Source organism: Podarcis vaucheri (assembly GCF_965113315.1).
Source record: "Podarcis vaucheri genome assembly, chromosome: 6".
NCBI lineage: Eukaryota > Metazoa > Chordata > Lepidosauria > Squamata > Lacertidae > Podarcis > Podarcis vaucheri.
In genome coordinates this window covers 49,656,506-49,669,758 of record NC_138764.1, presented here as the reverse complement: position 1 = coordinate 49,669,758, position 13,253 = coordinate 49,656,506, and the positions used below count along the sequence as shown (strand labels likewise).

The window sequence follows — 13,253 nt, the reverse complement described above, 5'->3', positions numbered from 1 at the left end:
TGTGTAAACAAGCTTTAAGTAAAATAATACTATACAAGTAAACTATAACAAATAAATGCAAAATGCCTCATTTATAAAAACTGCACTCTAATCACTCAAATTATATATATAAAAAAACCTCTCAAGTCAGTTACAGGATCAAAAGACCAAAGCAAAAGGAAAAGAAAGAGAAAAGGTTAACATCGATTTTCATCTCTTCCAATAATATTAAAAATGATGTGCAAAGCTCTACTAATCTAGTTTCTGGACGATGCCCAGTTTCTTGCCACGTGTTTCTTTTCTGGGCCCTACCCTCGGGGAATTTCTGTCAACACAAGCTCAGGAAATAGTTAAACCGTTCAGTTTTTAGGAGGGGGAACCCTCTATCTGAAGTTTGGTGAACTTTGCTACTAATCAGTCCCAGGTGCCTTTGCCTTATTTTACAGAATATGCAGGATTCCTTCAACAGCACAATACTAAATCAGTCATTGTAGTTTACTCTCCCAAAGAACTGTTCTATTTTATAGTTTTACATTAATGTGCAAGCATGCAGCAATAAGCTTACTCTTGGATACGTGTATGCTCTACTACATTATATTGGAACTCAACAGAAACTCATCAATATGCTTCTATCCTCTCCGTGAACAATGACTGCTCGGCTCAAGGGCTAGCAAAGGCAGCAATCACTACCAAGATCAGAATAACCAGGAATTCTTCTGTCATTCAACTTCAACAGGATATTTTTTACTCCCATGTAGTTTAGCACAGATACACCGGCCACTTGAATTTGCAACAAAACAAATGGGTCACAGTGCACAAAATATCAACATGGATTGACATGCAGAAGTTAACCAAATTTGAAATAAAACTCAAAACTAGTCTGACAAGTTTGTCTTTTAAAGGGGGGGGGGGAGGTTTTCAAGTAGAAGGAGGAACAGAAACAGTTCTACATCTTTCACACATGAATGCAACTTAAAAGAAGGTGCTGGATGCCACCAAAGTTATACTTTTCAACAGTTTCCTTTTACTTTATTATTACAAAAAAGTGGGACACTTCAATTTTAGCAATATTGAATGTTGTCAATATTTGTTGCCAGAACTGCATGTTGTCTGTAGGGAAAACTCTACACCAACATAACCTAAATTCTGCCCTAAAAGCAAAATTCTGCACCCAATAAAAATTAAACAAGTAGTTTATTTTGCACAGGGACAGGCCTTTATATGCAGGAAATTTCACTATGGCTATAATTTTATGGGGGGAGGGCAGCGGTGGAACCCAGAAGGGCAACCACATAAGGTGAAAAAGTCAGTGTGGTGTAGTTGAGCATTGAAGTTCACAGGGTAACACTGGGCCAGTCACTATCTCAGTCTAGCCTATAGCAGCACTCATTACCCCAGAGGTGAGGCTCTGTCTCTGAAGGTCTTCAAGCAAAAGGTGGACAACCATCTTTTGAGGATGCTTCTCGCTCTGGATTTCCTGCATTAATTGGGGGGGGGGTTGGGTTAGATGGCTGCAAGGCCAAGGCCCCCTTCAACTCTGTGGTTCCCCCCCCCAAAATATCCAGCATTGCTGTTCACTATTGAGACTAGTCCTCTCCTACAACACTTTGCTCTCTTCCACACATCTGTGTCGAATGTAGAAATAACATTCCATGATAAAAAAATTCCTGAATCCTCTTATTAGAATCCAACTTTGAAACTAGAAGGTTTATCTCTCCAAAATGCTGCATAGTTGATGTGCACCAAAGCTCAATAAATATTTAACACTACACTAAATCAAATTTGTGTACCTAAAAGTAGTACATGTGTTTTTTTCCACAAACCACTCTTACACTATCCACACAAACAAGAACCTTACAGTACAAAGCTGCTGCCAAACCTTTAGTAGAAGAATGCAGATTAATATACAGTGGTACTTCTGGTTAAGAACTTAATTCGTTCTGGAGGTCCGTTCTTAACCAGAAACGGTTCTTAACCTGAGGTACCACTTTAGCTAATAGGGCCTGCTGCGCTGCCGCCACACAATTTCTATTCTCATCCTGAGGTAAAGTTCTTAACCCGAGGTACTACTTCCAGATTAGTGGAGTCTGTAACCTGAAGCGTTTGTAACCCGAAGTGTTTGTAACCTGAGGTACCACTGTACTGTACTTAATATTCATATTATTCAATGGCTATCCCACATACAAGAGTGCAAAAATTCAAATGTCACCCACCAATTGAAAAATAGCACAATTATAGCCAAGATAACATGGATATTTAACACAAGTTTTTTGTCCCCTAGAAAAAACCAGTAGATTTGTCTTCCTTACTGGAATCACCTACATAAATTTGCTTTGCAGATGCCTTTTGAAACACACCCACTCTTTGGCAATGACACGCTATGACCTAGAATATCTGGATTGATATGCTAAAAGTTGGTATGTGGCGGGTTCCTTCCTTGCTAAAGATGTCTATCTAGCCCCTTTCCAACTCTTGTTATTCTATGAAGAGTGTTCTATAAAAACAGTTCAACATATCTAGTCAAAATGAGCTAGCTGGGACCAGCATTGAGACCTGTGGGAGACATAACAGTTTGTGGACACAAGATATACTTACTAGTACATACACACCACATTCTACACCACACATATAGCTGTAAACTTTTTTTTAGTGCAGACAACTCTTAAGATGCAGTGTTGTTTTTCCATCTTCAGGCTGCCACAAATCAAATTTTACTATCTTCACAACTGGTGAAATTAAACAGAGCTTGTCATTATTTATGGTGAGTGTTGTAACTAATGCTAAAATAACACTTCCCTACCTGAAACATTAAAAAAACTGGATCATGACAAGGTCCACTTTCTATATGCCAAAATATTTCTAAATCAAACACTTCTCCTTTAATTAATATTAATATAAATTAGTATAAAATTACTTGATCCAGCATTCTGTACACTTCACACACTTCTTTATTGAAGAGAAAAAAATATTATACATCTCATATGTAGCCAGGGTAAATATATTTGGTAATGAAGTCAGATTTTGTTAGAACATTTTCAAGTAAATTAAATAATTTTTGTCAAACTATTTAAATGTCTTAGCAAACCATTTGGGAAAACTGAGAGCTGCACTTGTTATTGACTTTGGCAAAGAATGGTATAACAAGGGCTTTTTTTTGTTTTAAAAAGGTTCTAAATCAAAATCTTAGTCTTTCTGTCAAACGTGAGTAGACTTCTTGTGCTCTGCTTCTTGTAGCTTTTGGCTTCTCCCATATTTGATGACTCAATCATTACGTTTTTTTGATAGCAATCATTTTGGTCCGTCCCAAAGACTTAAACCCAGGAATCCAACCTTGTCATCACATTGGTTCACAGTGTAGAAATTCTGTACATGTACTTAAACATGGAGGCTGAGATAGGTGATGAATGAGGCAAAACATTGCAGGCTTGCCAGAAGTGTATGGCAGCTTGCATAAAAAAGGATAGTGATGGGTTTTTATTTAATTTGTGCCATATTCATTTTTATCTGAGGGAACACAGGTGCATTACAGCAAGGCTGGGGAACTTGTGCCCTCCATATGTTGCATTCCAACTCCCATCACCCACAGTTGTCATGGCCAATGGTGAAGGAGAATGGGAGTTGCAGTCCAGCAAGATATGGAGAGCCACATGTTCTTCATGTTCCCTTCTCTACAATTAACTGACAAAAGTGTAAAATTTCAGTAGCCAAATTGCACTGAATGTGTATTATTTTGTTGATAAGCCAGCAAACAAGGCCAATTGTGTGTGCACATATATTTAAAGCATCTCCCCAAAGAATCCTGGGAGTTGTAGTTTATCCCTCACAGAGCTACACTTCCCAGCATCAGATAACTATTTGACTGTTAGAAAACAATTGAAGGCAGCCCTGTATAGGGAAGATTTTGATGTTTCATTGTGTTTTTATATTTTGCTGGCTGGCATATAAATAATGAAGTACTAGTAGTAGTAGTAGTAGTAGTAGTAGTAGTTGTTGTTATCCTTGACAAACAACGGTTTCCAAGGTTCTTGAGGGAGGGAATTGCACCTTAAATGTATGGTGTATATGTAGTCTTAGTATGCATAAGTAATATTAGGTGTAAGATTATCATATACTCTCAAAATAAATGCTGGCACACACAGTCATCCCATCACAAGCCAAACTTAATCTCTATGCACAAAGATCTGATTTATTTACATTATATTAAACTAAGATTTATATTCTGATCTTTGCCTGTAGGTCATAGGGTGGGTTAGAACAACAGGCAACATGAACAAAATAAAATCCACACACACAATTTAAGTAGCAAAACATTTAAAACCAATATTCAATATTTTTCAATCTGCCAATGCCAAGAACCCCTAGCCAAAAATAAATAGGGTCCTTAAGTACATATGGGTAGTCCCATATTGAGGCCAATTCAAGTCTAATTTGATTTTCCACAATAATATAGCTCACAATGTATTAGAGATATTATTTAGATTTGAAACCCTGCAATTAAACTAAAGGCTATTAAAAAAAATAAAATGTATATTTTAGTACATTTGCTGATAAAATATTTAACACTACAATTACTTTGCAGTTTTAATGCTAGTCAAAATATACCACCAACAATCAAATCACCATATGACAAAATTAGGTAACACTGTTTTAAAATAAACATGTAAACATACTATGCTGAAATTTCATAGTTAGTTTTCAGAGGTTTGCATCTTAGCTAGAGCCTTTTCATTATTTTAGGTTTCAATCCTATACACATTCACCTGGGAGTAAGTTCCATTGAACATAGTTGAGTTTACTTCTGAGTAGATGCACAAAGGCTTGTGCTACTACTCTTGTATTAGATTAATGATAGGCTGCAATCCTAAACAGACTTTGGTGTGACTTACTTATGAATAAACATGGATGAGATGTAACTGTTCATTATACTGTTTGCTTTGCTTACGTACCCAAACATTGGAATGTAATAGATTAGCATGCTCTTCCATGACATGGCTAGTAAAAACAACAACCCTTTTTAATCTAGTTGTGATCAAAGCCAGTAAATACCAATACAGGCATCCCCCACCTTCGGCCTTCCAGATGTTTTGGACTACAATTCTCATAATCCCTGACCACTGGTCCTGTTAGCTAGGGATCATGGGAGTTGTAGGCCAAAACATCTGGAGGGCCGCAGGTTGGGATCCTGAGGCAAGTGGCAGGATCCTCCCAAGAGCTGTGGCCTGGCAGTGGATTCTCATAGATCCATATTAGATTTCTGGACATGATTGCAACATCAAGCCCACTCTGCCCTCCCAATGATCTGGAAACAGAGTTGCTTTGTTCTTAAATTTCTTAAATTTAGGAAAGGGTCAGAGCAATCCTGTTTGATTCAGTGTGGTCCTAAGAATGCCCACGTTGCATGTTCGATCCCCATATGGGACAGCTGAATATTCCTGCATTGCAGGGGGTTGGACTAGATGACACTTGAGATCCATTCCAACTATGATTCTATGATCATTTCCTCTATTTCCAGTTCAGACCTTGGCGTATGTACCCAAAACAGCATCACCTACCAGGGCAAAGTACCAGCAGATTCAGGGTAAATCAGGAGTTTGCAGGGAGAGGACAAAGGGGAGAAAGCCTCCAAAACATCCCAATGAAAACAATGCCAAGGAATGGTGACAGAGCGAGAGTAAACCCTGGAAACTGTGTGGAAGGGGGAGTGAAAGTGGGTGGCTGGAGAAGGAGGCCAAAGAGAGAAACACATGGATATAAAAAGGGTACAGAGGACAGTCTCATTGTCTGGATAGGCCATTTCACGAGAAGCCATTTTAAAACATTCCCGGGGGGGAAGTTAGAACTGCACCTAGAAATCAGTGGAGATAATAAATACAGTGGTACCTTGGGTTAAGAACTTAATTCATTCTGGAGGTCCATTCTTAACCTGAAACTGTTCTTAACCTGAGGTACCACTTTAGTTAATGGGGCCCCCGTGCAATTTCTGTTCTCATCCTGAAGCAAAGTTGTTAACCTGAGGTACTATTTCTGGGTTAGTGGAGTCTGTAACCTGAAGCGTCTGTAACCTGAGGTACCACTGTATTCTAATGTGCACAAGTATGTTCCCTCAAAAACCCACCTGGAGAAAGGAGCCTGCAAACAGCCCACCAAGAGGAGAGCATGCTCAGTGGGCACAGAATGCTGGCAGACTGTTGTGGGGAGGGAGAATGGAGCGTAGGGGCTGTAGCCCTCCAGAGAAAAACACTCCACACTGCTCTAATGCCAGCGGGGGGGCTATTTCCACAATCCAAATATCTTTACCTGCAACTGGAGCCTGTATGCACACAACTGCATACGTGCATCAACACACATTCATCTGTCAAACATTGGACTGCATTAAAAACACATTCCTAGGCAACCTACCCTTCTCTGGTGCCTTCTATGGGTGACACATGATGGTGTGCACTGGTGAGGGCGGACTCAAGCATATGTTGTTTTGCAGGTACATCATGGGATGGTGGCAGGAGACCAGGTGACGGTCCATTGTGGCTAGTGCTGGAACCTGTGTACATGCCTAAGGAGGAAAGAGAAAAATTGCCAGTGAAGAAGCTCAGCCCTGAAAAATGTAAACTTTTGTCTAACTTCTCCTTAGGGCAGATGTCTCAAAACAGATGTGACAGGCTAGGTCCCTGCCATGAATTGCTTTATCTAGAAACACATGCACCACTGCAATTGTCTCGTGACAATGGTCCCTCCAGGGCTAGCTAATCAGTGCCAGGCAACGAACAGGAGCATTCAATCATCTTTTTACTATATTCATACTACTTTATTTTCTTAAGTAGTACTAGTATTGGCATTCTCAGGTATAGGCTTTAAGATTTATATTCATAGGAGACATGTGAACATACCGAGCTGTAGAAACAAAAGGAAATGTAAATAAGCACACCTCACCCTGGAGCAGCTTTTCACATTTCTGAACAAACGAGCAAGGAACAACATACAAATGAAACAAATTCAGATGCCATATGGTTGTATAAATGTATAACCATATAAACAACATTTTGTACAGCAATAACAACAAAGAAACATGAGGGGAGAAACCAAACCTGTGAAAAAATCAGCATTCATTGTGGAGACAGGAATGTATACCATCTGAAAGGAGGATGAGGAAAGCTGGGCTCATGCCACAGTGGGTAAAAACAAAAAACCCCAATCCCTGTTTTTATGTATGTTTATATGTAGCCTGAGTCTCTTCCTAAGACGCATCCCTTCAGCTCTTGCCATCTCCCATCAGACCATTTCCTAAGTAAGATGAGCTCTGAATTTTCCAGGCAGTTTCACACAGTCATGCATATACCTGAGAAACATTACTGTTTGATCTGAAAGTGAAGTGGGTGGAGAACAGTAGGGAACAGAATAAGGTGCCTGTGCCCTGGCTTTTTCCTGGTTTCGGGGAGTTGTGCACTTCACAACATCTTTTTCTGCAAATGTATTCCCCACCAGCTTTACAATGCCTCAGTGAGATAGAACCAATGGCTGTTCTCTTCCCCACCCCCATCTGCATAAAGATCCTTTCAGGCAGCAGAGAACAAATACTTTGTTCAAGTACTATGTATTATGTACATATACTCCTGTTAGGAAGGACAGGTGCAGTTTCAGTGATGTAGCATGTTACACTCCTGAGCCCAATAAATAAATTATATCCGCATGAATAAGTGAAAGTGGGGCTGGTGTGTTAGTAGAAAGAGATTCAGCAGGGAAGACTAGCCTCCCCTTTCTCCCAGATCTCCATGTATCATACTTAAACCTCATGTCTGGCAAGGGCATGAGCAAAAGGGCTCTTATCCCACAGCTCTCAGCCAAGGGTGAGCAGCTCGAGCATGATACATTGGCCAACGGAGCATGAGATGAAGCAGACCACATTTCTGGTGGAGAAGGAGAGCCCAGCATCTGGTTGGCTGCAACAATCTGAGTTGACGGTGACCTTGAGTGTGAGTTGGATGCTTGTGTCTGCTACCAGTCCTGGTGGCTTGTTTAACTTCATGACCTCTTTTAGTCTGGCTTGATACTATCCACAATTTTACTTTCTCATTAACTTCAGTTATATTGGAACAGGCTGATGTAGGATTTGTATTTAAACTGAGTGAGCTAACTGCATATATCCATGTTTTTACAAGAAGGGCTCCAAACCACAAGACCCATCTTATGTTATGTGAAAGTCCCTCTGGGGAATATAATGACAACCTATTACTAACAGTTGGGTAAATATTGTTCTATCACTTATTCTCTGCAGACAGTATCATTGATCTACCTCTGCTTTCATTTGTATGTCTGTGTGGTTCCAGGGTGTTATAATTTCCTTTTGGCACATTCTTTTGATGCTGAATTCATGCAAGTGACATTCAGATGACATTTAAAAAAGATGTAACACACCATTGCTAGACACCACATAGCTGCTACTTTAATTATTTGACTGGAACTCAGATTGTATTATTAATTTAATATGAGAGAAGAGGAAGAAAAATCCAACTGGTTTGATGTTTAGACAAAATAGGTCTCCTGGAAGAGTAATGGAAAGAGCTATTCCCTTTCAGGGGAACCTGTATTGTCCCAAAGTCCAAACATTTGGATATTGCAATTTGGGGTAGATGAAAGGACTATCAGTATTCATGTGGAGAACACAAAATGAAATCACATAACTATTGATTTCAGGCAGCAAAAAGCTCTATTTGGATCTAGATTTAGCAGCTTGATTACATCAACAGATTTATATTATCCTCAATCAGGTTTTTCTTTCATAACCTTAACATGAGGTTAGGGGGCTTTTCCTTTTCCTGCCACTGCTGCTTCAGTTCAGACCAGGGCCTCCACACATTCAATATGCATAATACTCAAGTGCAAAGCATGTGATTTAAAGTCACATTACATTTGGCTTTAATACCATTTAAATCAATGGGCTTAAGCACAACTAATTCTGCACAGGTTGACAAATTTGACCTTTCCAGCGTGAAATGCATTTTCTGCTTTTGGATATCACAAAATTATCATGAATAAGCATTAAGGGTTGGGATCCAGACTTAGGTTAGACCCACTGAAATCAATAGGACTTCGGTTAGACTAACTTAAGCTTCATTGGTTTCAATGGCTCTGTTCTAAACATGACTTAAGTCTAAACGCAGAAACACCATTCTGTGACAGAGCAATGATCTACCCCAAGAATTTGTGGCCAGTAGCCAGACAGGTACCATTGGTTACCATTTTGTGTTAATCCCTAGCAATTGGCACATATACGGTATCTAAAACCAGATGCTCAATAGGAGAACTCAGTTACTTCTTCCCAACTGGTCCTAGGCAGTTGTTCCATATTTTTGTACAGCAATTGAGGGTAATATGATTTGAGTAGTGCTTTTGCAACTGCATAGCATTTAACATTGAAACACGTACCAAGTTTGATATGGGTACCCACTGTAGGGAACTCCAGATTCCTGTAGTAGCATATACCTGTATAAGGAAGAGACATGAGTATAAGGAAGACACATGAGCCCTTTTCAGATATGAATTTGTACACTGAATGAATAAGAGATTGGGGGTGGCATCACAGTGGCAGCTTCACCCCTTACCTACATGCATTAAAATAACTTTTGAAAGCTCACATGCATGTGGATAGAGCCCTCTACACATGAAGCTGCATACAGAAGGCTCTGTTGAGACATTTTAACGAGTATGCATTGGATATGGAGTATAGACTACCACCACCATGCTATTGCTCTGTGCAAATTCACATCTGAAAAGTGTTGGAGAAGTTTCTCAAAATTGTATGTAACTCTAGTATGAGCTTGGGCTTTTTTCTCACATTCCATCACTGATTGATAACTAGTCTCCAAAGAGTAGACATTTTAGGAGGTGTTGTCTGTTTGGAGAACATCACCATAGCCACAGAATAGTGTGTGCACTGAAGTCAGTGAAGTGCCTGTTGGTTTGATGAGAAAATACTGTACCCTGCATTCTGTACAAATTCCTATTTGCACATCCTGGAAAGCTGTGCACTTTCATAAAAGCAAAGGTCTCCCTGGACGGATCCTAAAGCATGAAACCATTGAGTTGTTTCAGTCCCTTAATGTACATTCAAGGGAGGAATGGTCGCCAAGGTGCAATGTACTGCACATAAGCCCTATAAATGCTGTCTTCCTACTATGTACCTCAGCATGGAAGGGAGTACCTTGGGCTTCTTAACACATTAACCACTTCGGTTTATAAATACATGCCATCCATCAAAATCTAAATGGTTTAACCTTTAGCACTAACATCTGTTACTAAACTAGCATTGCAGACCATCTGGGATAAGGGCTTTTTGGGGTTTCTGCCAAGTAACTGCAGCAAAAAACAAAACCAAAAAGGTGCAGAAAATACAGAGCTAGAAGAAATGCCAAAAGAGAGTGAGCAAGAGAGTCTTCTGCATGCACGACACTACTTGACCTACAGATTCGTCCATCATCTGCCTCACAACAGAAGTCAGTGTGGCCCAGAGGATTGTTGCACTTGGATCTGATAGACTTGAGTTCATATACCACAGGGCTGGGACATCTTGGTTTAGAAGGACCCCCAGTTTGACTCAGCAAGGATCTTATGTTCCTGATCATTTTCATAAATAGTGGATATTAGATTGAGGTTTCAACATTATGCTAAAGCACCACATTAGGACTTTTTAAAAATGCAGAATTGTAATGCCCATGTATTGTGATTACAGAGAGCATTCATCTCAGATATTCTCTACTTCTAGCCCAAGCACAGGCAGGCTTGCTTTGAAGTTTGGCACAAGGGATAGGAGGCTTGAAAAATGATTCATATCTGTATGTTCGCTTTCATCCTTGACATATTTTAAATATGCTGCAGCCTTAGTTTAGGTGGAAAGGTTCTTGGTAATCCAAGTAATCCCAGTGGCACAGCACTCTGTACCTTAATGCTGTGGTTTCTTTGACAGAACAGCCCAGCATAAACAAGTATTTTCAAGCAGAAGAAAGGGAAGCTTTATATGGTGAATTTGACTTGTACGTTACTTTTTGAAGCATGTGTAGTCTACTATGTACACTACACAGGAATTTCAATTCCCAAACATTTTATTAAAGCTCCTACCAATGGAATTCTACCTCTGCTTGAGACCCACCTGTTGGTTCCAATTACTAACTTGGAAGAAGAACGTCTTTAGTGCTTTGTGCTCTATCTTATACATTTACTGGCAGCTTGGCATCCCACCCATAGTATCACTGGACCCTACAAGGCTATAACTCACTGTTCTTCATTTAGCTGAAGTGTTAACGTAGCCTCTTAGTCATGTCCTGAACCTAAAACTAAGCTTAAGCATGCACAACTCCACTTGCACCTTTCCATCCCCTGATATGTCCACCTCTGCCTTTCTTACCTATTCACCTCTTTGACTCTTCCACATAGTAGGGTCCTTGGGCAGGGATCTCTCTTGTTTGCTTATGACTCATTAAATATAGAAATACTACTACAACAACAAATAATAGTCACAACAACTTGTGATGAGAAACTGTGCCAATGTGACATACAAGAGGTGTTTTTTTTAAAAAAAATATCAGGACTTAAATGATGCACCTCATTTAAATCAATTTAAAAATATTGATTTTAAAAATATTGTGGGTAATGTTTAAAAAATATTGACTGGCTGATGTGCCCCAAAACAAAACTAATTATAACAGTGTTGCAGATGAGGTCCTAGATAAACAGCTTCTTTGAAATGAAGACTCTGGAAAATTTATTTTTCTATTTTGTTATCAACTTTAAACAAACAAACAAGGCATGTTTTTCTGCTGATACAACTTACTGAGAGAGAAGGCCTAAACCACTACGAACAAAGAAACTATGGTTTCAGTTTTAGCACTATCAAAATTTATGACATAAATAATGAATAAGTCTGTTTCTTAAGCAAACAGTTACAAATTGAAAGCTCCCTGCTCCACATCTCCAGGGAGCCTTTACTTAAGTACATGGCATAATGGCCAGTGTTGCACTAGGACTGGACTTCCAAGCCAAAAACCAGGACCAGCCCCATGACAATCCGGAGAGTGGCAGATGATGGAGACATTGACAACCAGACCCAGCATCAGCAACTTGATCTGTCATGAATTATTCCAGGAGGACCCACCACGACTGATACTGGTCACTGTGGCACCGTGTGTGTGTGTGTGTGTGTGTGTGTGCGCGCACATACATACACCCACACCCACATACTGTATACACGGGGTGGTTGTCTAAGTATTCATATGGTTACAGGTGTTGATTTTATTATTTTTTAGATTACCCTTTTCTAAAACAGAATAGTGCTTATTCACAAATAAATATGTATGACAGCAATGGCAGTAGACACAAACTTCATTTTATCCTTGTAGTCATGATGGTGCCATGATTTATTACTATTATTATTTATTAAATGTAAATCTTCATCCAAAGATCACAGGATGGTTCACAACAAAAAAACAAAATGAGAACACAAAATACACACTAAAACAAAAACAAACAAACCAATAACCCCCGCTCCCCCAAAACACATTTAAAAGGCAATAGAGTATTAATTACCCAAAGGCCTGGTAATTTTTATTATTCTTTTTTAAAAAAAAATATTTAAGCAAGTTTAAAATGCAAAACTGCACATGCTCAAAATATTTATTTTAATCAGGGCTGGCACACAGTTTTTGTGCTCTAACACATCAGGAATGTAGAAGCAGTTGGAAAGCTTAATATGGTGCTTGGGGAGCAAGGAGAAGACAAATGTTAATTGTGTGCTTTGTAACTGCAGTGGTACACAGGACAGCCTGAAAGGATGTCCCATTAAATCCAGGATCTAAAATTACTTAGGTGCTCGACTGGCAATGGCAGAAAATTTGTCTGATGGCCAATTAACATGGGTACCATAAACATGAACTGCCCATCAGACAAATTATGGACTGTTGGAAAAATAATCACAAACATGTTTGAACCAAAAATACACACCAGCTGTAAACACTCTTTGAGAAGACTCATTTCGAGCCAACTTCTAATTATCTGCAAATTTTACTTGATACAATGCATGGTTATCAGCCAATGCATTTAGTCCTATCAGTGCTTCCCCCCCTAGAAAAATAGGTGCCAGTACTCAGCTTGAAGTTGTTACAGTAAGTGTCACACAAAACAAAACAAAAGAGAGGTGTCAGTAATGCGTACCCTTGAGTACCCCCCTGGGGGGAAAGTACTGGTTCTACTTTGAATGTATGGAAACTTTTTCAAAACCTCAGATTTCA

At 39.4% G+C, this 13,253-nt stretch overlaps 2 protein-coding genes across 15 annotated transcripts in view; one reads left to right on the top strand and one right to left on the bottom strand.

The window, feature by feature from the left end:
* The window catches only part of GLIS1 (GLIS family zinc finger 1), a 195,195-nt gene that overhangs the window by 20,444 nt on the left and 161,498 nt on the right, over nucleotides 1-13,253 (bottom strand). For 3 of the 4 annotated variants that reach the window (XM_082225650.1, XM_082225649.1, XM_082225651.1), the window contains exons 8-9: nucleotides 9,400-9,456; nucleotides 6,379-6,529 (exon numbers count right to left, since the gene is read on the bottom strand). In XM_082225650.1, the coding sequence (XP_082081776.1) occupies nucleotides 6,379-6,529; nucleotides 9,400-9,456 (208 nt within the window). The remainder of the gene's footprint in view (nucleotides 1-6,378; nucleotides 6,530-9,399; nucleotides 9,457-13,253) is intronic. The other variant, XM_082225652.1, reaches the window with a different exon arrangement.
* The window catches only part of LOC309533975 (doublesex- and mab-3-related transcription factor 2-like), a gene marked incomplete at its 5' end in the record, with an annotated part of 76,016 nt that overhangs the window by 41,850 nt on the left and 20,913 nt on the right, over nucleotides 1-13,253 (top strand). For 3 of the 11 annotated variants that reach the window (XR_014220576.1, XR_014220577.1, XM_082225687.1), the window contains one exon: nucleotides 6,458-6,575. The exons of 6 other annotated variants lie outside the window; for them this stretch is intronic. Of the gene's footprint in view, nucleotides 1-3,146; nucleotides 3,171-5,496; nucleotides 5,520-6,457; nucleotides 6,576-13,253 lie in introns of those variants that run through there. 2 more of the 11 variants (XM_082225684.1, XM_082225693.1) reach the window with 2 other exon arrangements.